The sequence below is a fragment of the Chanodichthys erythropterus genome, chromosome 23 (genome assembly GCF_024489055.1).
Source record: "Chanodichthys erythropterus isolate Z2021 chromosome 23, ASM2448905v1, whole genome shotgun sequence".
NCBI classification, from domain to species: Eukaryota; Metazoa; Chordata; class Actinopteri; order Cypriniformes; family Xenocyprididae; genus Chanodichthys; species Chanodichthys erythropterus.
The window spans coordinates 24274845-24301334 of NC_090243.1; the positions used below are offsets into that span (position 1 = coordinate 24274845).

A 26490-nucleotide genomic window follows, 5' to 3' on the forward strand; every position below is an offset into this window, starting at 1 on the left:
CATTTGTAAAACCGAATATTTCAAGATGAAATCCAACATTTGATAGAAAAAAATAAAAAAATAATTATAACCATCAGATGGCAGCAGAGGAGCATTTACTGGCTCATATTAGCCATTTCCTGTAATAGTTTTTCACTCAGTTTCACTTTTGAATAAATATTAAACATTTTAAAATCACTAGGTTTAAAAAGACATTTCGTCAAAGTGAAGTATGAAGTACTCACAACTAGGCATGCGACGGTATCAAATTTTCATGTTGAAGCTTGTATCACGGTATACGGTATTATCACGATATTAAAATACTTTGCAAAACAATTTTTGTCATAGTTTAACAGGTTTAAGAACTCTTTTTGTAATAAAACAAAAACAACTCTCACTGAAATTTTCAAACAGATTAAAATGCAAAAGAATTAGGCTATAAAGAACAACAGATAACACTTTACTCTATTTAATGCATTAACTAAGATTGAGCAATAGCTACATTTGTTACAGAAAGTTTTTTTTTTTGTTAATGTTAGTTTAGAAACACAACTGATCATTGTTAGTTTTATTTCAGGTCCATTAAATAAGTTATTTAGATTTTAGTAATGTTATTAAACAGTAACTAAGAAATTAACATTAATTAATAATAATTAATACTTTATAAGTATTTGTATTGTCAGTTTAGTGATAATGAATTAACATGTTAACTAATGAAGCTGTAAGTTTTACTGAACAATAACAAATAATCAGAACATTTCTAATCATTAGGGCATGTTGTAGTCCAGATTAAAATAAAAACATGTTTAGGTTTGAAAATAAATATCCTTTTAAGTCTTTTTTAAGTATTCAGTATTTGGTGCTGTGATGAACAACACTGAGATTACAAAAAATGAATGGCTGTTTGAAGCATTTTAAAAACTTCACTAGGGCAGCTGCTTTGTTTGCAGGGTTTCCGGGGTAACCGCTGTATTTCTGATGTTCCATCAGCGCCCTCTGCTGTCAGAGAGTGAACGCGCACTTTCATTCAGCTCGTCTCCTTCACTGGTTCCGCCATGTGCTTCTCGTGCACGTTGGGATTGTTTACATCTGAGCGCGTGTCCTTTTGACGCAGAATACAGCGGTGTTGTGCATTTTATACGATTGATGGGTAAAGTATTCTTAATTGCCTTATAAAAAATTAATAATTGGTAATAAATTATTATTTACGGTATTCTGAAGTGCCGACGATTACAATATCGTGCATATTCATTATTGCGATTTATCGCATTACCGAATATCGGCACAAGTCTACTCACAACATCTCATGAAAAACTTTTCTTGTGTATTACACCGAAAACGATTGATGATTCAATCATCAACGATTTTGGCACATTTTATTCAATGAATCTAACTAAAGTGCACAATAAATCTTTAATTTACAGTGTGTTGATGGTAGAATTGACCTCTTTTTTATGTCGTCTTACGTTTGAAACACTAGGCCTGACTATTTAAGTGACTATATTCTGATTATAAACTAAGTATTGCACTATTGATGCTGTTAAAGTGACATCAGGACAGTGAAGATACCGACACACCAACAAGTGACATTTCGCCGGACGTTTTCCAGCTGGATTATATTATTATAATAACGTTCTGTGCATATGGTCCATTAGACTACACTATAGTGCAGGTAACATTGTTGGAGTATTTTAATACAGTGTTTACATCCACATCGGCAGAACCTGTGGGAACAGTTACCAGAACACTATTCGGAAAATGGCAGCCCTAATTTTGACCTGCATGTTATTTTCCCCACAATGCAAGCATGGAAGCCTGCTGGAACAGGACCTGGAGGTGTCGGATCACGTGTGACAGTTTCAGGCTTGACTGATGCATCGTGGGTCGCGCCCTGCCATTACTCACAGTCACAGCTCTTTATTGTGAGCATCACTGATTCTCCTGCAGAGGTGCGTGAGGACGCCTGATCTCCAGCGGACAAGAGCGCACGTCTGGCTCTATTCAGAGCAGCGCCGTGCAAAGCAAACAGCACCTCATGAACACTACTGACTCTTTCTGATAAGAATAACACAGTTTTGGCTCAACTAGAGTGTTTCCAGTGTTTGAGAAGAATTGCACTCTGAGTCAAAGATTTATAGTGCCCATAATACGTTTAACGTTCAATTCAACCCTACAGGCACTTCTATTTCATGTTATTGGCCACAAAAGATTTGTGCTAAAGCAACATGCTGGTTTAGATCTCACAACCCATCATAAGACAACCTGCAATTACCTGGATATGTTTCACATTCACTGCATTAAAGAAATCTGAACACACACGAATCGCACCACAGAAAACTGGCGTCAACAGGCTGTTTGTGGACAAAAGCGTGGATTACGTGACTTTTATATGGCAACAAAAAGTTTTTTTGGTTTAGTGCATAAAAAAAGATTTCACAAAACCTGCCAATAACAGAACAAAACAGCAGAACAAAAACATTAACTCTTTCCCCGCCAGTGTTTTTCAAAAAGTTGCCAGATATGTAACAGCGCCCCCTACAGTATAACAGTGAAAACATTGGCATAAAATTCCATCAATGGTGGGGAAAGAGTTAAAAACTGCGTTTTTTTTAAGAAAATATAGGCCTTTTTAAGGATCAGCAGGATTTGTTGAATTGTGGAATTATTTTCATGACAATTTAGCACATTTTCCCCCCAAAATGTCAAAATGCAAAAAAAACTCACTTTAATGATAAATAAATAAATTATGCTTAATTATTAAAGTATATATAGCAGCAATGTATTTTACATAATATTATAGTAATATGTAAAAAATAAATCTTTTAGATCAGACTTTTAGATGATTTTACTCTGATTTCATGGTGCAATAAAAATAAAGGGTTGAAAAGGACATTTTTTCTTAGAAGAACCATTTTTGGTTCCCCAAAGAACTTTTCAGTGAGCAGTTCCTAAAAGAAGCATTTATTTAGTAGTTTTAAGGACATTTTAATGATGTACAGAAGCTTTTGTGTGATGGAAATGCGTTAAAGGTTCTTCACGGACCCATGGATGTGTTTAAGAGTGTGTGATGTGTGGAGATGAACACACACCTGCAGATGACGCTCCCTCTGGACTTGCTGTAGCACGGTTTGATCTGCAGGGCACAGGCTACAGCCTTCCACATATCCGGCCGGCATTTCCTGATGTCCAGCACTGGGATGTTCATGAAGGGCATCTTGATGGTTCCGTTGGACCAGAGTTTGAAGTCATTCATGGCGCCCTGGTCTGACTGAACGTTACAGCTCCGAAACAGCTCAGTCGGCCTGAGAACAACAAACCCAGAGAGATGTGAGATGAGAGCGCTTACAGCCTTCCATAAACTCTCTCACAGTATCAGACATTGATTAGATCGATTTACAGAGCAATACAAATGACACACATAATTACTAGACGCAACAATAATTATCAAAAGGCGAACATTTATTAATAATGAATAATGAATAAAGAATAATAAATGTCTATGGTTAAATCCATTAAAACAAATCATTCGCTGTGTCAAAACAACCCAATCTCTGGGTTAAAACAACCCAATCGCTGTGTCAAAACAACCCAATCCCTGTCTTAAAACAAACCATTTGCTGGGTTAAAACATCCCAATTGCTGTGTCGAAACAACCCAATCGCTGTGTCAAAACAACCCAATCTCTGGGTTAAAACAAACCATTCGCTGGGTTAAAACAACCCAATCCCTCGGTTAAAACAAACCATTCGCTGGGTTAAAACAAACCATTCGCTGTGTCAAAACAACCTAATCGCTGTGTCAAAACAACCCAATCTCTGGGTTAAAACAAACCATTTGCTGGGTTAAAACAACCCAATTGCTGTGTCGAAACAACCCAATCGCTGGGTTAAAACAACCTAATCGCTGTGTCAAAACAACCCAATCTCTGGGTTAAAACAACCCAATTGCTGTGTCAAAACAACCCAATCGCTGGGTTAAAACAACCTAATCGCTGTGTCAAAACAACCCAATCTCTGGGTTAAAACAAACCATTCACTGGGTCAAAACAACCCAATCCCTGGGTTAAAACAACCCAATCGCTGGGTTAAAGCAACCCAATCCCTGTGTTAAACCATTCGCTGAGTTAAAACAACCCAATCGCTGTGTCAAAACAACCCAATCTCTGGGTTAAAACAAACCATTCGCTGGGTTAAAACAACCCAATTGCTGTGTCAAAACAACCCAATCTCTGGGTTAAAACAAACCATTCGCTGGGTTAAAACAAACCATTCGCTGGGTTAAAACAACCCAATCTCTGGGTTAAAACAACCCAATCGCTGGGTTAAAACAACCCAATCGCTGTGTCAAAACAACCTAATCGCTGTGTCAAAACAACCCAATCTCTGGGTTAAAACAAACCATTCGCTGGGTTTAAACAACCCAATCGCTGTGTCAAAACAACCCAATCTCTGGGTTAAAACAAACCATTCGCTGGGTTAAAACAACCCAATCGCTGTGTCAAAACAACCCAATCTCTGGGTTAAAACAAACCATTCGCTGGGTTAAAACAACCCAATCGCTGTGTCAAAACAACCCAATCCCTGTGTTAAAACAAACCATTCGCTGGGTTAAAACAACCCAATCGCTGTGTCAAAACAACCCAATCCCTGTGTTAAAACAAACCATTCGCTGGGTTAAAACAACCCAATCGCTGTGTCAAAACAACCCAATCTCTGGGTTAAAACAAACCATTCGCTGGGTTAAAACAACCCAATCTCTGGGTTAAAACAAACCATTCGCTGTGTCAAAACAACTCAATTGCTGGGTTAAAACAACCCAATCCCTCGGTTAAAACAAACCGTTCGCTGGGTTAAAACAACCCAATCGTTGTGTCAAAACAACCTAAGCGCTGTGTCAAAACAACCCAATCGCTGGGTTAAACCAACCCAATCCCTGTGTTAAACCATTCACTGGGTTAAAACAACCCAATCGCTGTGTCAAAACAACCTAAGCGCTGTGTCAAAACAACCCAATCGCTGGGTTAAAGCAACCCAATCCCTGTGTTAAACTATTCGCTGGGTTAAAACAACCCAATCGCTGGGTTAAAATAACCCAATCCCTGTGTTAAACCATTCGCTGGGTTAAAACAACCCAATCGCTGGGTCAAAACAACCCATTTGCTTGGTCAAAACAACCCAATCACTGTGTCAAAACAACCCAATCCCCACAATGTGTTGTTTCCAAATCCCAACTTGGGTTGTTTTTAACCCAGCATATTTTAGAGTGTTTTGAAGACATTAGAAAAACTATCATGAAATCAGTTCTGTTTCTAATTTAAAGCAGAATTTAGTTGTTTTGTGGAATTGCCGTCTAACTGTTCACTACCATTTGTCACTGAATAAACACACTCCAAAGCTTTGGGAAGAGGGACTTCCTCAGGAAAGCTGATGCAGAGGGAACCTTTCCCCCCACTTTTTATTCCTTCTAATGATCCGGCTCTTTTTATAGAGCTCCAGCGTAGGATGGGTGGGGTAATTGTCGGGTAAAGACCAACGGTTCTTTCAGGGCTGAGGCTGCTGGATGTGGTTAGAAGCTGATTCCTGGTCAATTGAAGGTTTGTTTACAGCTTTTTCTTTTGGGTGTGGTGGTGGATTTATAACAGAAAATAAGAGAAAACCTTGACCAAAAGGAAAACATTGACAATGATTCATATATATATATATATATGTAATCATATGTGTGTGTGTGTGTGACTTAAATGAAAAAAATGAACATGCAAGATATGTTATGCATTACATATTTTCTACTGGCTTGAAATAAAGGTTCACAAAATGAATAAAATCAGCTCATGCTTTTTGTATGCTGTACATGAATCATTCTGTCAGTGAAATAAAATCAAGCCCTGCTGATAACCTCGTCTGGTCAGGATGAAGTTATGTCTTCTGCCCCGGTGGGTCTCAGCACACAGGCTGGTTTATTTGTGTTGAGGTAAACACTGCAGGGCGGCTGCAGACCTGCTGTGATCTGCATCAGGGTAAGTATACAGCACCGCAGGCGTGCTTGACACTCAGGGCTGCGTCTGTCCCCTCCGCTTTCTTCCGTATTTGCCTTTGGCGCTCTTTGAAATCCGCAGGAGTGCCCGCCACCCAATCATCCCCAGGAATCCTTCAAAGAAATCAAAGCCAGCGGTTGTTTTCCTGAACTCCAGATCCCATCATCGAAGCAGGGGTGCCATCATCTCTGGCGCTGCGATTCATCAGACTCAGCCAAAGAAAACAATACCCAGAATATTTCACATTGCACTGGATTCCTTCCTCGCCCTGGGGTTCACACTCACTTTAAGGGATTTATCTATCTTATTTATTTATTTATTTGTCGTCGTGACAAGCCATTTCATCATCTGACTAGACTTGTTATGACTCTTTCACAAGCTCTTTGTGTAAGTCACACTCATTGTTTTAAAGGCCTAAATCTCTCTTCGCTCAAACTTTTGAGAGGGCTCATGGGATTGACGAGTGCAGTGCGTAGCCGTCGGTGGGAAACCAGCAGTCCTATCATAGTGACCCATGCCTTTTTGACCTGAAAACAACGCTGTGTTACTGGTGCCATCATAAATCATGCTGTCTGCATCTGTAACCCACAGAGAAAATGGGTCGGCCGGAGAGAAACAATATGACTGCTGGATATTCATTTTTTCATGTAACATAGACCTTGTGTTCAGTTACATAATAGCATTCGAACTTATGAACCTACTGAACTCCTGTCTTATAACAATATTACTGGATCAGAAGATATACCTAAACATATGTTCATTAATTATATGCCTATTTATTTTATATAATAGTCATATAATAATGTTAATGTTGAGTAACATACAATTTAGACTTTTTTTGCTCCGCAATGAAAACAGCCAACAAAACAAAAACATCTCAAACATAGCATTGTGGTGTTTTGTTCCTGAATGAATCAATGCTCTTGAACAAATCTGTCAAGTAAATGATTCAATGACTCACTCATAAAAATAGTCACTTGTTTTGTTTCTGGATGAATCAGCATTTTTGGACAAATCGGTTGAGTAAATGATTCAATGACTCATTCCAGTGTTGTTATTGCAAACTAAAACAGACACTACTGAAAACAGTTTTCATTAATTAAAATAAAGCTGGAATAAAACGTTAGATGAAAAACAATTAAAAAAATAGAAATGCTCCCTTGGCAACTGACAAATATAAGTTGACGTTCTAAATAAGCTAAATATAAAAAATGACAAACTTTAAAATTAAAATATAAAAATACAAGCTTATTCAAAATATAAATAAATACTACAATAATATATAAGCAATACTAAAATAACACTAACTCTTAAAGATATTCACTTGTTTTGTTCCTGAATGAATTAATGTTTTTGAACAAATCTGTCAAGTAAATGATTCAATGACTCACTCAATTCAATGTCCCTTGTTTTGTTCAGCAATAGTTTGAAAAATAGTTTTCATTAATTGAAATAAGGCTGAAATATAATGTCAGATGAACAACAATAAAAAATTAGAAATGCTGCCTTGGCAACTAACAAATATAATAAGTTGAAGTTGAAGTTCTAAAATTACTAAAATGGAAATAAAAATAAATTAAAACCAATTATAAAAAAAATGACTGAAACTTTAAAAATTAAAACTGAAAATATAAAAATAAAAGCTTATTCAAAATATAAATAAATCCCACAGCAACACTAAACTAACACTAACTCACTCTTAAAAACAGTCACTTGTTTTGTTCCTGAATGAATCAATGTTTTTGAACAAATTGGTCAAGTAAATGATTCAATGACTCACTCATAAAAATAGTCACTTGTTTTGTTCCTGGATGAATCAGCATTTTTGGACAAATCGGTTGAGTAAATGATTCAATGACTCATTCCAGTGTTGTTATTGCAAACTAAAACAGACACTACTGAAAAGTTTTTAATTAAAACAAAGCTGAAATAAAATGTTAGATGAAAAACACTAAAAAATAAACAAAACAAAAAAAAAGAAATGCTGACAAATATAAGTTGAAGTTGAAGTTCTAAAATTACTAAAGCTGAAATAAAAATAAATTAAAGCTAAATATTTTATATATTATATATATATATATATATATATATATATATATATATATATATATATATATATATATATATATATATATATATATATATATATATATATAAAATGACTAAAACTTTTAAATTGAAAACTGAAAAAATACAAATAAATTCTTATTCAAAATATAAATAAATACTACAGCAACACTAAAATAACACTAACTCACTCTTAAAGACAGCCGCTTGTTTTGTTTCTGTCAGAGACTACTAAAAATAGTTTCATTAATTGAAACAAAGCTGAAATTAAATGTAAGACTTGTTTTGTTCCTGAATGAATCAATGTTTTTGAACAAATTGGTCAAGTAAATGATTCAATGACTCACTCATAAAAATAGTCACTTGTTTTGTTTCTGGATGAATCAGCATTTTTGTACAAATCGGTTGAGTAAATGATTCAATGACTCATTCCAGTGTTGTTATTGCTAACTAAAACAGAGACTACTGAAAAGTTTTCATTAATTGAAACAAAGCTGAAATAAAATGTAAGTCACTTGTTTTGTTCCTGAATGTGTCAGTATTTTCGAACAAATCAGCTGAACGAATTATTTACTCACCTGTCACCACAGTCTGTCTGGAACAAACACGGAAAAGCGGAGTTACAGAACAAGTGAAAAGATTCAGATTTCAGGACTGAAACTAACTGTTGCATTTGCAGATTTATAGCCAGAAAGTGTTTCCAACCTGTTGTTGAAGTTGGTGCAGTAGGTCAGATCTTTGCAGCCTAACTGGCACGGCTCCCTCACGTCAGCCAGGCAGGTGATGAGGTCCATCTCAACAGGGTTATATTCACAATGCTGGTCAAACTCCTGCCATGTCTGAGTGCCCCAGTTGGTGCTGATCTCCAGACACATATTCCTAACAAACAGTGAAGACATGAAACACATTAGTCTCAGCGCAACGCTGTTCCCCTTCAGAAGGGCTCGGCTGCTGACCTGCAGTGGGATGTGTTGGCTTTCGAGCAGCAATGCAGTTTAGCACAGTCCATCTTGGCGATAGGTGGGGATTCGGGATCAGTTTGGGTGGGAGGGTGCGCGCTACCCAAGAAGCACTGCCACAGCGGGTCCTGCGGGAGCGGCTGACTGCCACATTCTGTGATCAGACCCTCCATGATCTCCTGCTCGGTGGTCATGGTGCGCAGGATACGCTTACAGGCCGTCTGACAGTGAGCCTCCACCGCCCGGTCACAGCAGTACAAACCTGAGGAAAGACACGAGATACTCAGCAAAGGTTCATTCTTATCTTGCATACTAGCGCACTTCATTGGGAATTGGGATGCAGCCATGCACGATTGGCGAACAGTTGTTGTGCTTACTGTCGATAGGGCTTCTGATTGGGTAGGATTTGGTGTAGTTGGCCACACAGCCGATGAGCTGCGGACTGATGCTCTGGCAGTACTCTTTGACAGCGTTGATCTGCGAGACCGTGGGCGACGAGTCTGTGCGGAAGATGGCCTGGCAGTATTCACGGCAGTTCGTGTGTCTCCCTGCGTAACTGCAGCATACTGAGCCCACTGCAGGACAAACACACCTCTGAACAACCACCCATAAACCAATGACTGAAATGATCATGATCACATGTTTAAAGATATCCACACATGTGCAGGGCGGTATGAATACAAATAAGCACTTCATTATGCTGTGAGCTTCAGCAGGGTAAAGGTCATAAAGGTCATGACCTTGCCTCCCAGGCACTTAACTCAATCTCATTTCCTGTTAATACTGGAGAACTGACATCATCAGACAGGAAATGCATCAACTGATGACCTTCTTATGCAGTTTTGCTTACTTTCATTTTTGGTGATACAGCTGTAGAGTGGCTTCTGCAAGAGAACAAAAAATTCATTAGAATATTGCAATGTAGTATTTTTTTTTCTTTATAAAAACAAACATTTTTTTGCTTGTTGATTTCAAAAGACACAAAACATTTTTTAAAGACTTAAATATTGTTAGTTAATATTTTATTTTAGGTTTATTCTTTTTTATATTTTGTTTTATTTTATTTTATAATCTGTTTTATTATTTTATATTTAATTTGATTATTTTATTTAATATTTTATTTCATTTATTTTATTTTATTTTTTTTATTCTTTTTTATATTTTATTTTTATTTTATTATTTTATATTTAATTTGATTATTTTATTTTGTATTTTATTTCATTTTTTATATTTTTTTATCCATTTTATTTTTATTTTATTTTATTTTATTTATTTTTCACGCAAAGCTGTTGTTTGAACAATGGAGTAATGTTGACTACTTTTTATGAAAATTTTATTTTTTCAATGCACTGTCCCTTTAAGACTGCTTCTCCAACAAAAACATTAGCCACTGAATGCATCAGATACTTCCATCACGGTGGTATAAAGAGGTTTGCGGCATCTGTAGAAAACAGGCTTTAACTGAATAAACACAAATAAAGCCTGAGTCACATGTCAGACAGCAAAGCAGCTAGACAAACAAACTTAGAGTCATATTGCGCAGCGAGAGACTCTTTGATGGATTCAGAGATAAAGACTCCCTTCATCTGAACATGGATGGAACAGTTGATGAGAGAAACATTCACTGCATCTGTGAGGATATGTGTAGCTGACTGTACTTTAAACTAGATTTGTGCCGTTACTTAGGGAACGGACACACCAAACCGACCCTGCTGCAGTTCACTTAACGGCCACCAGTGTCACTAATAACAAGGGTTTCTCAATTATAAATATAGCACCTTTAACATTATTAACTTAGTTAAAATGTATTATGGGTACGGACACATTTTCATTCTGTATTTAAGCCTGATTCTACATGGAAGTACAAAAATAAAACTTAATTCCTCATGATTGTAACTTGATTTCACAATATATATATTTCAAACTTAATATAATTAGCTATCTTTTAGGTGGAAACTGGTTTTTAATACACGCGTTATACAAAAAACACCAACATTTGTGAACTCCATGAAGCACTGACTCTCACCTCTGTGTCTTTCTTGCATACTTTTGTGATGTCATTTTTCGACGATGCCTGAACAGAAGAGAAAAGTATTAAAGAAGCACTGTATTCTCTACATCTGAGCGTATATATTCCAAGCCGAGAGCGTTTATCGGACCTGTTTGCAGTCCTTGCGACACTCGCCGGAGATGGCCAGCTCACAACAGCCCAGCCCGACCCAGCCATCCGACTTCTTTGACGCCCCTGAAAATGTTCAGACCAATGTTCAGTGACCTTTACTATAGATTGAACGAAATACAATTACTTTACAGACTGTCGAAACAACAAGGCATTCATTTCATCTTGACATGCTTTTCATGTTCTCAGCTTCAAAGCTCTGGAGCCGATTTTAATGGACATTGCAAGGTGTAGTTTGATTGATGTGAAGTATGATATTTTTGCATCTGGGAGGCATTAGGTCTTCAGAGACTCTAAATCCTCTCTTGTTCTTTTAAGACTGGTACAGGTTGAGAAGACAGGTGGGTTTTGCAGACATCTGGGCTCACGCCTTCACATACCTGGTAATGTGCTGTTGATGCAGATCCAGAGTTCAGTCTGCAAAACAACAAGGAGATGTTCAGCATTACTGAACTGAAAACACCCTCAAATTCTGTCATCGTCGACTCACTCTCATGTCCTTCCAAAGACTTTCTTTTCCCATGGAACACAATAGCAGATCATGATTCACCGAAAACTTGTGTCAAAAATCACGAGGGAGTTGATGATAATGTTCATTTTCGGCTCCGAAAGTCTGAGAACGGATTCAAAATCTGAGGCTCAACATGTCAATATCGCTTGATTAATTACAATAAAGTTTGAATATTTAAACATTAAATCAATAAAAAACAGATTCATTGAGCATTTAAACTCTTGTTTAGTTAAACTTTTTACTCAAATTGTTGTGAAAATTTAGCGAAAATTTATTAAATAAGAAAAACACTAAACAAACGTACACTGCTGTTCAAACGTTTAAGGCCAATACGATTTTTTCAATGTTTTTGAAAGAAGTCTTTTCTGCTCACTATTCGTTTGATCAAAAATACAGTAAAAAATGTGAAATATTATTCCGATGTAAATCAGCTGTTTTCTATGTGAATATATAGTAAAGTGTAATTTATATCCAGTGATCAAAGCTGAATTTTCAGCATCATTACTCCAGTCTTCAGTGTCACATGATCATTCAGAAATCATTCTAATATGATGATTTGCTGCTCAAGAAACATGCATGATCATTTTCAATGTTGAAAACAGTTAAAAAAAAACGGTGATTCTTTCAAAAGAACAGCATTTATTATTATTAATGTCATTATAAATGTCTTTACTGTCACTTTAGATCAATTTAATGTGTCCTTGGTTAACTAAGTGTAATAAAATCTGACCCCAAACAGTGTACAAACAACGCTTTGAAAAGAAAATATTTGGATCTCAGTATTATTAAAGCTCTTATTATGTGCAATGGTGATTTTTTACTCGATGGGGCTCCAAGGAACCTCCTAAAATGACTCAGCTTTAATTAAAAGTAGATGCTCATAAGAGCCACAAAATGCATTATTGAGAGCATAAAACCCTTGTGGTGGGATGGTGTCGGATCAGAGCGCTGGGCAGGGAATATCTGAGGGAACATTCGAGCAGAGCCTGGGCTTTGACAAGATAATCAACCCAACAAACAGGATATTATCTGAGGCTCACATTCCGCATTAATGTTCTCTGGCGTACGCAAAAACAAACCCTTCAAAAAAATTGCAAGGAGCATAAAAACACTGCGGTTTGTGATGCATCCGAGTCAAAAAAACTCGAGTTTGAAAAGCTTTCGAACACATTTAAAAGGCTGCAAGAGATTTTCTATGCTTCCAAAATCCATTTGCATCCATTTGGGCGAATTAGCGTCCAAATAAAATAGGCCTGAAGGCTTCCACTGTGGCTAATTAGAGGCTGGATGTAATTGCATATTGCCGGTGATGGCATTCCAGCTTTGTAAGTAAGGGAAAGAGGGTGGAGGACGTCCATCCCGCCTTCATCCCTGCTTCCTCTGACTGCCAGGTGAAACCACAGCACCAAACAGGAAGCAGCAGCGCGCTCTCTGTTTAAGACTTCCTGTGCTGGCGGGGCGACAGCTTTAATGTAAACAGAGATTTGGAGAGTGGAGGAAATGCCTTACCAAAGACTCCGGGCAGTAACTGGGCAGACGCTGGAGAAGGTGCTTCAGACGGGATTCGCTTCTGATGGTCGAGAGCTGCGGAGAGACAAAAAACATGCACATGTAAATATTTGAATGTTTTTAACTCTACAACATCATGTGACCACTGGAAAACAGCAGATCTGAAAGAACTGAAAGCCTCGCTCTGTTTGCATTTCTCAATCTCTGGATACGAGTGTATGAACGTCTCCAAATGACGTGACGGGTCAGAATCTGGCAGCCCGATCCAGAATGATCTGTTGAGATGATCTGTCTGAGATCAGTTCCAGTTAATTATGCTTGTGCAACAACGACCAGCGTCTGAACGAGGCGCATCAGTGTTTGCTGAAAGATTCCCTCTGTGATGAAGGAGAATTAGTGTCAAACAGGGAGAGAAAATGAGGAAAGAATCCTCATTTTGGCTGCGTGAGATTCTCCAGCTTTGTTGTTGCTGAGCTGTTAAAGCTCCGCCCTCTTCTGGAAAGGGGGCGGGAGCAGCAGCTCATGTGCATTTAAAGGGACACACACAAAAAACTGCGTTTTTTCACAGACACATTCTGGAGACACCAGAGACTGATATTACATCTTGTGAAAAGGGGCATTATAGGTCTCTTTTAAGCATTGATTAAAAATAGGGCTGCCCATTTTACACATTAATTTAGCATTATTAAAAAAAAATCCATAAAAAATAATTTTTTTGACTTTTTTTTTGTAATATCTATTCAATATTTTAATAATCTGCCACAAAAATGTCTTGTTTATCTTCATTATTTGGCTTTTTTTCAAAAGCAAATATTCAATTGCATATTCATGCATATTCATTTGATTACATAAATAATATTATTAAATAAACATGCATAATTCCAATTAATAATAAATAAATTAATTAATCATCATATAATGTAATTAATTTGATTTTATTAAATAAAGTAATTTATAATCAAATTAACAGTTCGACAGCAATATACACTATTTATAACAAATAATTTTTTTGAAGGATTTTGATAATACTCCACTTTCAGAAGTGTGCAAAAGTGACGTCCGGAGGAAATATTAGTTTTTAATGACACTATACGTTTGATTAAATCATCAAAATATGCGGAAAATATTTGATTTTTTAAAACATTTTAAACATAAGCGAAGAACAAAACACTAAACTTGCTTAAGTTAGTTATCTTACAAAATTATTTGGCAAAAATCTACAGCTACAGATTTTATTTTACTTTACAACATAATCAGTTATTAATATTTTGTTGGTTCTCTTGTTTTTTTGCATGTTTTCATAATTTCTTTGTATGACAGTCTGGCCAAATATTATGTTGCACAATTTGTCATGTTTCACTGTGTTATTATTACATTAATAAAACATATTACATACACTAATAAAGCACAGCTACACAATATGACAACAAAATCTCACATTCTGAATAATATTTGAAGATATTCATCATCATTTTTGACCACTACTGTATATGATCCTACAGGATATGAACTGTGGTAAATGCATGCTCACAAGAATATTAAATACTTTATTTATAATCGTCATATGTCTACGTCTATTTGCATGTATTTCTGTAAGATTTAATGTAAAGTTTGCATTGAATGTTTGAACATTATAATAACTGTGCGCTCAGAAGCAAGAACAGCTGCTGCCGCTGCATCAAAGGAGAGCTCTGACTCCGCCCACAAGAGCTGCGACTCCGCCCACGACACAAAGAGCGGCCTCTGCAGATAAACCAACCGTCCAATCCGTTTGGAAAAGTTTCTCTTTTTCACTCTCCTCATGTTTTGTTTTGAGGGTAAATCAATGGCGGGTGCCAGCAGGACTTCTAAAGGAGAGCAGCCTCTTCTCAAAGGGTTGAAGGCCTCGTCTCTTCAAAGCATCGGCCGTCCATTAGGATGAAACGGCCTGGCGATTACCATCCGCGCGTTCCCTCCTCACTCTGCCTCTAACAAGGTGTCATTATTCTCTCCTCCTAATCTCCTTTTTTATAGCCCCGTCTCCCATCTGATGGGCTTTTAGCTTCCTTTGGCTGGTTCTTTGACACTCCTGCCGTCTTTAATGCCGTTATCTGTATGTTTTGATCATGTGGTGTCGTCTGTGGTCACTGGCAGGCCTTGAACAGGACAGTGTTTCTCTGAGGCACTGGGTTAGAGAGGGTTAACGCTCGAGCTACTGACCGACCCGTCTTAACTTCATCAAAAGCTCCATTCAGACGTGTGTTTCATGTCCTTGCAGCTCCAGAGTCTGTGAAAGTCGGTTTGGAACGAAGAGCGAGAAACAGGCCGAAAAACAAACACTCCTCACTAGAAGAGATGCCTTTTATTTATTTATTTATTTTCATAATAACCTGGTTGTCTGGAATTTTTTGCTCTTTTTTCCATCACCTTCAGAGGAAGAACATCTACTCTAAAATATGCTGGGTTAAAAACAACCCAAATTGGGTTGAAAATGGACTAACCCAGAGATTGGGTTGTTTTAACCCTGCGAATGGGTTGTTTTAACCCAGCAATGATTGGGATGTTTTAACCCAGAGATTGGGTTGTTTTAATCCAGCTAATGGGTTGTTTTAACCTAGCGGTTGGGTTGTTTACACACAGAAAATGGGTCATATTAACCCAGCGAATGAGTTATTTTTAACCCAGCGGTTGGGTTGTTCAAACACAGAAAATGGGTCGTTTTAACCCAGCGAATGGGTTATTTTTAACCCAGCGATTTGGTTGTTTTAGTCCAGCTAATGGGTCATTTTAACCCAGCAATTGGGTTGTTTTAACCCAGAGATTGGGTTGTTTTAATCCAGCTAATGGGTTGTTTTAACCTAGCGGTTGGGTTGTTTACACACAGAAAATGGGTCATATTAACCCAGCGAATGAGTTATTTTTAACCCAGCGGTTGGGTTGTTCAAACACAGAAAATGGGTCGTTTTAACCCAGCGAATGGGTTATTTTTAACCCAGCGATTTGGTTGTTTTAGTCCAGCTAATGGGTCATTTTAACCCAGCAATTGGGTTGTTTTAACCCAGAAAATGGGTTGTTTTAATCCAGCTAATGGGTTGTTCAAACACAGAAAATGGGTCGTTTTAACCCAGCGAATGGGTTATTTTTAACCCAGCGATTGGGTTGTTGTAATCCAGCTAGTGGGTCGTTTTAACCCAGCAATTGGGTTGTTTTAACCCAGAAAATGGGTCGTTTTAATCCAGCTAATGGGTTGTTTTAACCCAGTGATTGGGTTGTTTACACACAGAAAATGGGTCATTTTAACACAGCTAATGGGTTGTTTTAATCCAGCTAATGGGTTGTTTTAACCCAGCGATTGGGTTGTTCAAACACAGAAAATGGGTTGTTTTAACCCAGCGAATGGGTTATTTTTAACCCAGCGATTGGGTTGTTTTAATCCAGCTAATGGGTCGTTTTAACCCAGCGATTGGGTTAAATGTTTGCCCAACCTGCTGGGTAATTTTATTTAACTCAACTATTGTTTAAAAATTACTGAATTGTTGCTTAAAATGAAACCAAAATATGTTGGAAATTAACATTTATTAATAAGTTTAATGAATAATAATTAAACGATAAACATTATTAAATTGCTTATTAATAAATGTTCACCTTTTGATTATTATTGTTGCCTCTAATAATTATGTATCTGATTTCTAATTACCAACCTATTTTTGGGTTCATTTCAAGCAAGCAATATAGTCATTTTTAAACAATAGTTGAGTTAAATAAAACTACCCAACAAACATTTAACCCAACCACAGGGTTTGTCCATTTTCACCCCAACTTGGGTTGTTTTTAACCCAGCATTTTATAGTGTAACCAGTGATTTCATATGAGCACACTGACAGTTTGTTTCAACACAGATTTGTCCTTGAAAGGTCTGAGATAAAGTGTAAACATTTTTACACACTTCCATTTGCAGAAGCCTTTCTCTATATGGCCAATGAGGCATTAAAGTCTTCATGTGTTTTGGTGTGAATATTTCGTACCTGTTCACATGCTCCTTTACACTGAGGAAAGAGATCTGCAGCATGATGGCAGCAGGAGGGATCTGAGAGAGAGAGAGAGAGAGAGAGAGAGAGAGAGAGAGAGAGAGAGAGAGAGAGGACAAGTTTAGTCCATTCGATCCAATGTACTCCCAACATATTTCACTTTAAGCGCTGCTGACAGAGAATACCTTTTGTCGGCACTTTGTATTCACCCATAAATAGTCAGTCTACTGTGTAAGTATCTTGAAATGGGCAGTTAGCTGTTAATCATTATGGGATTTCACTTCTCCTCACACTATATATGGACACTGTGGCCTTACTGAAGCTCTGCTTAGATTTAAATCAACATCAATGAAAAGTACGAAAAAACGGCACAATATTAACATGAAGAAAAGTTCTATATCCATTTCACAGATGTTTTACCTGTATTTTGAATCATACATGGCACTGAATTTTCTGCCAAGATATATTATTTATAATTACAAGCACCTTTTTCGTTTTTGCTTTTCTGCTGATTTTTTCTGACAGAGTATGAATTTCCTGAAAACTCCAAATAAAGATAGAAATGGTCTTCATACTGGTGCCACAAAACTACAGGAGAAACATCCGTTTGACGAACCCTGTGACAAACTTCCTACTACACTGTAAAACTCAATAAGGTCAGAATACTCAAAACATTTGAGGAAAATAACTAATTTTTTAAGCGATTGGGATGTTTTAACCCATCGATTGGGATGTTTTAACCCAGCGATTGGGATGTTTTAACTCAGCGATTGGGATGTTTTAACCCAGCGATTGGGATGTTTTAACCCAGGGATTGGGATGTTTTAACCCAGAGATTGGGATGTTTTAACCCATCAATTGGGATGTTTTAACCCAGCTATTGGGATGTGTTAACCCAGGGATTGGGATGTTTTAACCCATCGATTGGGATGTTTTAACCCATCAATTGGGTTGTTTTGACCCAGCGACTGGGATGTTTTAACCCAGGGATTGGGATGTTTTAACCCAGCGATTGGGATGTTTTAACCCAGGGATTGGGATGTTTTAACCCATCGATTGGGATGTTTTAACCCAGGGATTGGGATGTTTTAACCCATCGATTGGGATGTTTTAACCCATCGATTGGGTTGTTTTGACCCAGCGACTGGGATGTTTTAACCCAGGGATTGGGATGTTTTAACCCAGGGATTGGGATGTTTTAACCCAGCGATTGGGATGTTTTAACCCAGGGATTGGGATGTTTTAACCCATCGATTGGGATGTTTTAACCCAGGGATTGGGATGTTTTAACCCGTCGATTGGGATGTTTTAACCCATCGATTGGGTTGTTTTGACCCAGCGACTGGGATGTTTTAACCCAGGGATTGGGATGTTTTAACCCAGGGATTGGGATGTTTTAACCCAGGGATTGGGATGTTTTAACCCATCGATTGGGATGTTTTAACCCATGGATTGGGATGTTTTAACCCAGCGATTGGGATGTTTTAACCCAGCGATTGGGATGTTTTAACCCAGAGATTGAGATGTTTTAACCCAGGGATTGGGATGTTTTAACCCAGGGATTGGGATGTTTTAACCCAGAGATTGGGATGTTTTAACCCATCGATTGGGATGTTTTAACCCAGGGATTGGGATGTTTTAACCCATGGATTGGGATGTTTTAACCCAGCGATTGGGATGTTTTAACCCATGGATTGGGATGTTTTAACCCATGGATTGGGATGTTTTAACCCAGCGATTGGGATGTTTTAACCCAGCGATTGGGATGTTTTAACCCAGAGATTGAGATGTTTTAACCCAGGGATTGGGATGTTTTAACCCAGCGATTGGGATGTTTTAACCCAGAGATTGAGATGTTTTAACCCAGGGATTGGGATGTTTTAACCCAGCGATTGGGATGTTTTAACCCAGAGATTGAGATGTTTTAACCCAGGGATTGGGATGTTTTAACCCAGGGATTGGGATGTTTTAACCCAGAGATTGGGATGTTTTAACCCAGAGATTGAGATGTTTTAACCCAGGGATTGGGATGTTTTAACCCAGCGATTGGGATGTTTTAACCCAGCGATTGGGATGTTTTAACCCATGGATTGGGATGTTTTAACCCAGCGATTGGGATGTTTTAACCCAGCGATTGGGATGTTTTAACCCAGGGATTGGGATGTTTTAACCCAGAGATTGAGATGTTTTAACCCAGGGATTGGGATGTTTTAACCCAGGGATTGGGATGTTTTAACCCAGAGATTGGGATGTTTTAACCCATCGATTGGGATGTTTTAACCCAGGGATTGGGATGTTTTAACCCATCGATTGGGATGTTTTAACCCAGAGATTGGGATGTTTTAACCCATCGATTGGGATGTTTTAACCCAGCGATTGGGATGTTTTAACCCAGGGATTGGGATGTTTTAACCCAGAGATTGGGATGTTTTAACCCAGGGATTGGGATGTTTTAACCCAGAGATTGGGATGTTTTAACCCAGAGATTGGGATGTTTTAACCCAGAGATTGGGATGTTTAAACCCAGCGATTGGGATGTTTTAACCCAGGGATTGGGATGCTTTAACCCAGGGATTGGGATGTTTTAACCCAGTGATTGGGATGTTTTAACCCAGGGATTGGGATGTTTTAACCCAGGGATTGGGATGTTTTAACCCATCGATTGGGATGTTTTAACCCAGAGATTGGGATGTTTTAACCCAGTGATTGGGATGTTTTAACCCAGAGATTGAGATGTTTTAACCCATTGATTGGGATGTTTAAACCCAGCGATTGGGATGTTTTAACCCAGGGATTGAGATGTTTTAACTCAGCGATTGAGATGTTTTAACTCAGCGATTGGGATGTTTTAACCCAGGGATTGGGATGCTTTAACCCAGGGATTGGGATGTTTTAACCCAGTGATTGGGATGTTTTAACCCAGGGATTGGGATGTTTTAACCCAGGGATTGGGATGTTTTAACCCATCGGTTGGGATGTTTTAACCCAGAGATTGGGATGTTTTAACCCAGCGATTGGGATGTTTTAACCCAGAGATTGAGATGTTTTAACCCATTGATTGGGATGTTTAAACTCAGCGATTGGAATGTTTTAACCCAGGGATTGAGATGTTTTAACTCAGCGATTGGGATGTTTTAACCCAGCGATTGGGATGTTTTAACCCAGAGATTGAGATGTTTTAACCCATTGATTGGGATGTTTAAACCCAGCGATTGGGATGTTTTAACCCAGGGATTGGGATGCTTTAACCCAGGGATTGGGATGCTTTAACCCAGGGATTGGGATGTTTTAACCCAGTGATTGGGATGTTTTAACCCAGGGATTGGGATGTTTTAACCCAGAGATTGGGATGTTTTAACCCAGCGATTGGGATGTTTTAACCCAGAGATTGAGATGTTTTAACCCATTGATTGGGATGTTTAAACCCAGCGATTGGGATGTTTTAACCCAGGGATTGGGATGCTTTAACCCAGGGATTGGGATGTTTTAACCCAGTGATTGGGATGTTTTAACCCAGGGATTGGGATGTTTTAACCCATCGATTGGGATGTTTTAACCCAGAGATTGGGATGTTTTAACCCAGCGATTGGGATGTTTTAACCCAGAGATTGAGATGTTTTAACCCATTGATTGGGATGTTTAAACTCAGAGATTGGGATGTTTTAACCCAGAGATTGAGATGTTTTAACCCAGGGATTGGGATGTTTTAACCCAGCGATTGGGATGTTTTAACCCAGCGATTGGGATGTTTTAACTCATGGATTGGGATGTTTTAACCCAGCGATTGGGATGTTTTAACCCAGCGATTGGGATGTTTTAACCCAGGGATTGGGATGTTTTAACCCAGAGATTGAGATGTTTTAACCCAGAGATTGGGATGTTTTAACCCAGCGATTGGGATGTTTTAACCCAGAGATTGAGATGTTTTAACCCATTGATTGGGTTGTTTAAACTCAGCGATTGGAATGTTTTAACCCGGCGATTGGGTTGTTTTAACTCAGCGATTGGGTTGTTTTAAGATTTGCAGAAACAGGTGTAAAATATAGTAAATGACTCCCTCTTTAAAGACAATAAAAACATAAATGTCTTTTTTGACAGTCAAAGCCAGCACTAACACTGCCATGTTGTTTTTGAGCAGCAGGTGAAGGAATGTCAGAGATATCAAGCAGGAAAATGTCTCTAAATGCATGTGAGAATGAGATCAGACCGAGCTTCTCTCGTATTGTGTTTGCTTATAATAATCACAAGGGCTGTGGCTTTGAAAACGTAAGAAAAACATATTCTCATCTGTTTATGCTCCTCCGGAAAAAATCATTATCAGAATGAAGCACTTTCATCTCAGCCCAGACTCATCCAGACTCGTTCCTTTCATCAGTGTGATTTGATCTGTTTCTTCTCGTGAGCCGTGTGCACTGTTAAGTGCTCTTCTTCAGTGCTGTAGTGTGCTTTTCTGGATCATCTGCTCTCTGTCTCAGAGCGTCTGGCTTTCAAATGAGCAGAAGTGAGATTCACCAGCACGCCTCTCCTTTCATCCTTCCCTGCGTTTATCAAGATGACACCAGCGCTTTCTTAACACGTGAAACAGAAGAAAGACGCTGAATGAAAGCAGTCGTCTGAGTGGACGGCTTCACGGCCGTTAGCGACATTCATGATGTCTATGTTGTGTGTACTGTAACGTCAAAGGTTCATTTAACTAAAGATGCATTTAGTGCATGAAGGTAGTGATCTATTAGAAGAGAACATTTACGTCTTCTTTTGTTCCAACATGGCTGACAGCGGGGCTGTTTGAAGCTGCTGAGGCTGAAGATGCTCATAGATTAGATTGTATTTGTAAGAAGAAAACTTCAATGTCTTCAGTGGGTTTGTTTCCTGTTAGATCATAAATGATTAACTCAACAATATCATTAATTTTGCTTAACCAAATGACCTTTTACATACTAAACTAACCATGCCTTATCATAAAAAGATCAAATTATCTGATATTTATCTGATGATTATCTTATTGACCTTTAGACACAGTCTATGACATCATTTCCTGTTTTTGCATGTTTCTGCATTTTGGTCACTCATGACTTTGATTAAGCAAAGCTTTTCAAAAATAAGCAGTCAGTAAATCTTAAAATAAAAAAAAAGTTTTATTAAGATTACTTGTAAATATTTGTAACAACAACAATTATATGTTTTACCTTTTAAATGTTTTATTATTATTATTATTTTAAATAATAATAACAATAATTTGTAACATTTGTAAAATTTTATTATTTAAAATAATAATAATAATAGCTTTTTAATTTATTATTGTTGTTTAAAAACATATTTTTTAACATTTTAAAACTATTATTTAAAACAATAACAATAATTTATAACATTTTAAAATTATTATTATTGTTGTTGTTTAAAAACAATAATAATAACAAGTTTTAACATTTTAAAATTATTATTGTTTAAAAAAAATAATATTTTAACGATTTAAAACTAGTATTATTTAAAATAATATTAATAACAATAATAATTTGCAACATTTTAATGTATATGATTTAAAATGATAATAATAATAACAACACATTTTTAATTTATTATTAGTGTTTAAAAAATAACAACAAGTTTTAACATTTTAAAATTATTGTTTAAAATAATAACAATAATAATACTTTTTAACATTTTAAAATGATTACTATTTAAAATAATAACAACCATTTGTAACATTTTTAATTTAAAATAATTTTTAAATTATTTAAATGTTTAAATGATTAAATATTTTTAATTATTTAAAATAATAATAATAATAATAATAATATTTTTAATTTATTATTGTTATTATTATTTAAAATGATAAATAATAATAGCAATAATAATAATAATAGCAATGTTTTACATTTTTAAGTATAATAATAATAATAATAATAATGCCAAATTACTTTTATTACTTTTTTTTTTTTCATTTTCTTTTTTTCTCCTCATTATTTTAATGATAATGATATCAGGACAGTAGCATCACCCTGACATTTTTACTTTATGCTCCATAAAAATCTATATTTAAAAAAAAATAATAATGATTTAATTAAAAACATGCTCATCATTGATGAGGTGCATTTAAATTACAGTATATATGAACTGCATTTTTATAGATTTTTATTTTTTTTTTACTAAATAAATAAATAGGATGACATTGATCATCATATCATTGACCCTTTAGCCCAGCCTGGATCGTTGGGAACAGATCCCTCTCCAGCATTAACACGTGTGAGTATTCTGAGCTCCCTGTGTTTCTGAGGAACAGTAATAATGCCACATCAAAGGCATTCCTCTCCTCACTCCCGAACATCCACTTCACCTACAGATCACTAACATCCACTGCTTCTGTTCCCAAGTGTACTTCACTCCATCCTTCTCCAGCAGCGGAAAGGTAAAGCCCTCGCCTCCTCGTGCAAACAGTGTTTGTGAAAGTGCAGAGACACCAGGATCTCTGGCAGGAACTGAAGACGACTTGAAAGACAGCCTCAACCGAGGTGATCAAACTCCAATGAGAAGCAGACGAGAGGACCGGTCATGAGTATGTGAACTGAGGATCCCATGAGGATCCCATCAGGTTCAAAGCCTACACACACACTCAACTGGAACCAGTCCTGTAGTGCGTGAAGGTTGTGGGATTGAATCCCAGAGAATGCATGAACTGATCAAATGTGTTGATTGATCCAGTTTGCAAAGTAGCCCTCATTCTGATTCATAATCTGTTCATGTTTGACTTTTTCAGTACAGAGAGGAGGACAGAAAGAGGGATGTTAGTATTTAAAGGGCCGCCGCTCAATTCCACTCCCTGCTCCGGCAAGAAAAGAAAAGCTACTTGAATTCCTTCACAGTGTTTTTGGTCAAAGTGTCGCGCCCTTCAACAATAACAGAGAGGAAGAACATGTCTGAGACAGCAGCAGAGCTCTAGTAGACGCATGCGATGAACTAGCTTTGTCATTATTTTCTGAAACTCTGGTTAACCAGAATAAGACTGGTTATTGCTGAGCTTGGCAACGAGTATATGCTGACATCCACATGGTCAATGAATATTACACCACTTTACCACATTATGACAGTAATAGCCATTACGATAATACAGTTTTGTGTGAAAACAATTTCTGTTGTGTTTTTCCTAACATTTAGATTTAAACTTAGTTGACACATTGAGTCACTGACATGCAGCACAAGAGTCTCCAAAATAAAGAACTAAAAGAAAAAGGTTTTAAAATGCAGTTTTAAAACACACTTGCCACACTCTTAGAAATGTTCTCTTTTTTTAACCTGTTTAAGGTCAAAAGTATGAAAGCTTGTTTCTGCCACTAAATAAAGAATAAAAAAGGTAATTGCAGCTTTTTATCTGACAATTCTGACTTTTTTCTCGCAATTTTAAGATATAAACTTGCAATTGTGAGAAATAAAGTCAGAATTGTTAGTTATAATATGAGAATTATGTGATATCATCTCACAGTTCTAACTTTTTTCTTGCAATTTCGAGATAATACTTGCAATTCTGACTTTTTTCTTGCAATTTTGAGATATAAACTTGCAATTGTGAGAAATAAAGTCAGAAATGAGTTATAATATGAGAATTATGTGATATCATCTCACAGTTCTAACTTTTTTCTTGCAATTTTGAGATAATACTTGCAATTCTGACTTTTTTCTTGCAATTTTGAGATATAAACTTGCAATTGTGAGAAATAAAGTCAGAATTGTGAAATATAATATCAGAATTATGAGATATTATCTCACAATTCTAACTTTTTTCTTGCAATTTTGAGATTTAAACTTGCAATTGTGAGAAATAAAGTCAGAATTGTGAAATATAATATCAGAATTATGAGATATTATCTCACAATTCTAACTTTTTTCTTGCAATTTTGAGATTTAAACTTGCAATTCTGACTTTTTTCTTGTAATTTTGAAATATAAACTTGCAATTGTGAGAAATAAAGTCAGAATTGTTAGTTATAATATGAGAATTATGTGATATCATCTCACAGTTCTAACTTTTTTCTTGCAATTTTGAGATAAAACTTGCAATTCTGACTTTTTTCTTGCAATTTTGAGATATAAACTTGCAATTGTGAGAAATAAAGTCAGAAATGAGTTATAATATCAGAATTATGAGATATTATTTCACAATTCTGACTTTTTTCTTGCAATTTTGAGATATAAACTTGCAATTGTGAGAAATAAAGTCAGAATTGTGAAATATAATATCAGAATTATGAGATATTATCTCACAATTCTAACTTTTTTCTTGCAATTTTGAGATTTAAACTTGCAATTGTGAGAAATAAAGTCAGAATTGTGAAATATAATATCAGAATTATGAGATATTATCTCACAATTCTAACTTTTTTCTTGCAATTTTGAGATTTAAACTTGCAATTCTGACTTTTTTCTTGTAATTTTGAAATATAAACTTGCAATTGTGAGAAATAAAGTCAGAATTGTTAGTTACAATTTGAGAATTATGTGATATCATCACACAGTTCTAACTTTTTTCTTGCAATTTTGAGATAAAACTTGCAATTCTGACTTTTTTCTTGCAATTTTGAGATATAAACTTGCAATTGTGAGAAATAAAGTCAGAAATGAGTTATAATATCAGAATTATGAGATATTATTTCACAATTCTGACTTTTTTCTTGCAATTTTGAGATATAAACTTGCAATTGTGAGAAATAAAGTCAGAATTGTGAAATATAATATCAGAATTATGAGATATTATCTCACAATTCTAACTTTTTTCTTGCAATTTTGAGATTTAAACTTGCAATTCTGACTTTTTTCTTGTAATTTTGAAATATAAACTTGCAATTGTGAGAAATAAAGTCAGAATTGTTAGTTATAATATGAGAATTATGTGACATTATCTCACAGTTCTAACTTTTTTCTCGCAATTTTGAGATATAAACTTGCAATTGTGAGAAATAAAGTCAGAATTGAGTTATAATATCAGAATTATGAGATATTATCTCACAATTCTAACTTTTTTCTTGCAATTTTGAGATTTAAACTTGCAATTCTGACTTTTTTCTTGTAATTTTGAAATATAAACTTGCAATTGTGAGAAATAAAGTCAGAACTGTTAGTTATACTATCAGAATTATGAGATATTATTTTACAATTCTAACTTTTTTCTTGCAATTTTGAGATAAAACTTGCAATTTTGAGATATAAACTTGCAAGTGTGAAAAATAAAGTCAGAATTGTTAGTTATAATATGAGAA

The 26490-nt window shown here is 36.2% G+C and overlaps 1 protein-coding gene across 1 annotated transcript in view; it reads right to left on the bottom strand.

Moving 5' to 3' along the window:
• Positions 1 to 26490, bottom strand: part of reck (reversion-inducing-cysteine-rich protein with kazal motifs) — a 55172-nt gene that overhangs the window by 18631 nt on the left and 10051 nt on the right. The window contains exons 2-11 of the mRNA XM_067377326.1: positions 17240 to 17301; positions 13236 to 13310; positions 11596 to 11632; positions 11196 to 11281; positions 11063 to 11110; positions 9887 to 9920; positions 9414 to 9611; positions 9034 to 9298; positions 8783 to 8956; positions 3069 to 3281 (exon numbers count right to left, since the gene is read on the bottom strand). Of these exons, the coding sequence (XP_067233427.1) occupies positions 3069 to 3281; positions 8783 to 8956; positions 9034 to 9298; positions 9414 to 9611; positions 9887 to 9920; positions 11063 to 11110; positions 11196 to 11281; positions 11596 to 11632; positions 13236 to 13310; positions 17240 to 17301 (1192 nt within the window). The remainder of the gene's footprint in view (positions 1 to 3068; positions 3282 to 8782; positions 8957 to 9033; positions 9299 to 9413; positions 9612 to 9886; positions 9921 to 11062; positions 11111 to 11195; positions 11282 to 11595; positions 11633 to 13235; positions 13311 to 17239; positions 17302 to 26490) is intronic.